At 50.2% G+C, this 3,431-nt stretch overlaps 1 protein-coding gene across 1 annotated transcript; it reads right to left on the bottom strand.

The window, feature by feature from the left end:
- Positions 1 to 1,551: 1,551 nt before the first annotated feature.
- Positions 1,552 to 2,676, bottom strand: LOC137838685 (uncharacterized). The gene has a single exon (XM_068647918.1). It carries the CDS (start codon positions 2,674 to 2,676, stop codon positions 1,552 to 1,554), a length of 1,125 nt encoding a protein of 374 aa, XP_068504019.1.
- Between the last annotated feature and the right edge of the window lie 755 nt (positions 2,677 to 3,431).

The raw sequence follows: 3,431 nt of genomic DNA on the forward strand, positions 1-3,431 counted from the left end.
CTGAAGAGAGGGAGGTAGAAGAAAAAGGGGGGCTCGCAGAGAAAAGGTTTAGAAACCCTAAACGCAGAAAACAAAAGCAAAGCAGAGAAAACATCCCATAACGTATGCTCCAGACAGTTAATGGATGATGCAAACCGATTAAAATGCAGCAAATATCAGTGGGAGTGATAAAAAAGTTACCTTTGATGATCAGAAAAGTGTTCAGCAAGATGGAGATTGAGGGAGTCGAAGCGTTCGCTGAGGTGTTTCGAGAGTTTGGAGTAAGGAAGAAGATAATGAAACAGTGAAGTGGCGCAAAGTGTTTAAAAGTTTTGAAGAGTCTCGAACGTTGCGAGAAGCGCAAGCGACACGGAATTATGGTCGTTGATAGGTCCACGTGTCGAGCGATCGAAGGGGTTGGTAAACTGTCAAATCGATGAACAGTATGAGCGCCAACGCGCAAGGCCACGTAGGTCGCCGGAAATTTAACCCTAGATGTTAGACAATGGAAGTTCGGGTGGTCAGACATCGCCAATGGGGGCACACCGCCGGATCTTCCAGGAAACCTAGTTAAAACTGTTGGAGGCTCAGAAGAGTAGTTTCAAGCGAGTAAGTCCAGTAAGATGGTTGTTGCGCCAGCATGGGGCGTGAAGGTCGAGTGGGTTGAAGGGAACAACTTGCTCATCAGCGATAGGATTTCCAGAGTGGACATTCGTTGGTGGCAAGGTTTCCCCAGCTAGAACGTGTACGGCGTAGCAATAAGGAGGGTGGCACTCACGACAAGCGATATCACAGAGATGATGCACTTTGTTGCATCCGATACTTGCCTTGTCATGTGGTGTTTCACAGCGTGGTACGTGCTAGATTACTCCTCGAATAGGGGACTTGGTCGTGTGGCTAGTAACTACGCAAAGATAATATTCAAGTTACCTCAACCCAGATGATGACATGTGTAAGGTTGGATGCTACCTGTCATTCCAACCCAGATGATGGCACGTGTAGGGTTGGATATAGTGCAGAAATGACGCTCGAGTTACCTTAGCTCAGATGGTGACACGTGTAGGGCTGGGTGCTACCTGCTACCCCGGCCCAGATAGCGACACGTGCTGGGTTGGATGCGAGCCACGCATCCAAAGTGTAACTGCCTGAAGAGAGAAAAAACCTAGCTATAAAGGTAAACTTAACAGAATTCGCAACTGGTAAACTGTTTCGTTTGACCTTGGCGTTCTCACTTGAGGGGGGAGGTGTTCTCTATGAACCTACCTTTCCCGCTCTCGAGACCTCTAACGCAAAGGAACAGTTCGTAACTGACCTCATCTTCGCTCAAAGGCGAAGAGGATTTATCTGGTGAACTGTTTCGTTTGACCTTGGCGTTCTCACTCGAGGGGGGAAGTGTTCTCTACGAACCTACCTTTCCCGCTCTCGAGACCTCTAATGCATGGGAACAGTTCGTAATTGTATTGTACAAAAATTCGAGAATATATTTCAATCGAAATTTACTGGGTGACCTCATTAAGAAACCCTCATAAGGGAAAAAGAGTGTCCCCTAAGAACTATGTACAAGGCTACTCTTCAGTTGAAGTAAAACTTGAGGTTGGTCGCATTCCATGTACGAGGAAACGCGCCTCCCTCCAACGTCTCAAGCCTGTATGCTCCATTCCTAAGGGCCTCTATCACTCTGAGAGGACCAGTCCACTTGGGGGATAGCTTGTTCTCTAGTTGATATGGGTGGGCCTTCCGCATCACCAGGTTGGTGGCCTGGAACTGGCGAGGTTTCAGCTTCGAGCTGTACTTGTACTCCACCCTTCTCTTCGACGCTTCAGCTTTGATTCTTGCTTCTTCCCTAGCCTCATCCAGTAGGTCCAGGTTCACCTTTCTTCTTTCGTTGGACTTCCTTCTTCTTTGGTGGACAGGCCTGACCTTAGGGTCTATGGCTGTCATATCCGAGGCGGACCATGTGAAGGCATCCAGGTGTCGTGCTATGACCTCGGTGATCTGGTCCTGTGCTGCTTGGGCTAGCAATTTGCCAAGCTTGAACATCCTACCTCCAATCTCCCTCTTCAGGACTTCCCCTGATGGTTCGGGTCGCCTCTCACGGGCGACTCTCTCTGGTGGGGCGACCCCTTCTTCACTCGGTGCCCTGGTGGTAACCATGAACACCCCTCTCTTTGTCTTGAGGTTGCTCTCATAACAACTCTTAGCCTCCTTCTGATCTGACTTGATGGTAATCACCTTTCCCCCCACGTCAGGCAGCTTCATCTTCATGTGCCTCGTTGATGAAACCGCTCTTTTCCTGTTTAGCGTAGGTCTACCTAGCAGTATGTTATATGCGGAGGGGGCGTTGACGATGAGGTATCTGATGTTCTCCGTACTAGACGTGGTACCGTCGGTGAAGGTGGTCCTCAGCTCCAAATGCCCACGCACCTCCACCTGGTCTCCCGCGAAACTGTACAGGCAGCCAGTATAAAGCCTTAGCAGGTTGGAGGACAACTGCAACTTGTTGAAAGTTGTCCAGAACATCATGTCTGCCGAGCTTCCTTGGTCCACCAGTACACGGTGTACCTTCCTCCCAACGGTTACTATTGAGATCACCACGGGGTCGTTATCGTGTGGGACGACGTCTCGGAGGTCGGCCTTGGTGAAGACGAGGTCGACGTCGAGGGCGTCATCTGCCTCTTGCGCTTCTACCAACATCATTGCTCGTGCATATCTCTTCCGCTGAGAAGAGGTGCACCCTCCTCCTGAAAAACCTCCCGAAATGGTGTAGACTTCACCGTGCACGGGGATTTCATGCCCCTAGTCACCCCCTGTCACCGCCACGTCCGCAACACCTTGTGTTTCCTGCAAGTAATCCCTCAAGAAGCTGTTCTTCACCAACTCATCTAGTTGGTGACCCAACACCAAACAGTTGCGTATGGGGTGACCGAACGCTTGGTGGATCTAACACCAGGCATTCTTGTTGGGCCCAAGCTTCTTGTCGAAGTCTCTCTGCTATGTTGTGGATAGCGATGAGGTCCTTTAATTCTACCATGAAGTCGTGCCTTGGTGGCACATTTTCTCTTGCATGCCCCCTGGTTTGGGGCTTCCTGGGTTGGTAGGGATGTTGCTTCGTCGGGGTCTTCTTCTTTGTCATTGCCTCATGTACCCTTAGGGGTTAAGGTTGACCTAGTGCACGTGGGCGCGTGGGAACAACGCACGTGCGCTTCTCATGGACTTCTCCCTCCGCAGCAATGTGAGCCACCGCTCGGCGCCTTATCTTGCCGAATATTTTGGGGTGGTTCCTGATGAGTGATTCGTTGAAAGGCCCTGACACGATCCCCTTTCTGAACGCGTGCACTATCATTGTTTCGTCCTTGATGTTTAGCCTCACCACCTGTGCTCCAAAGTTGTTGAGGATTTCTTCCAGGGACTTTCCCTGATATTGTCTTACGTCAAAGAGATCGTAAGAGACA

This window comes from Phaseolus vulgaris, chromosome 4 (genome assembly GCF_000499845.2).
Source record: "Phaseolus vulgaris cultivar G19833 chromosome 4, P. vulgaris v2.0, whole genome shotgun sequence".
NCBI lineage: Eukaryota > Viridiplantae > Streptophyta > Magnoliopsida > Fabales > Fabaceae > Phaseolus > Phaseolus vulgaris.

Excerpts from the sequence above, each read along its gene's own strand:
- LOC137838685 (XM_068647918.1), bottom strand. The coding sequence starts at position 2,676 with ATGATGTTGGTAGAAGCGCAAGAGGCAGATGACGCCCTCGACGTCGAC.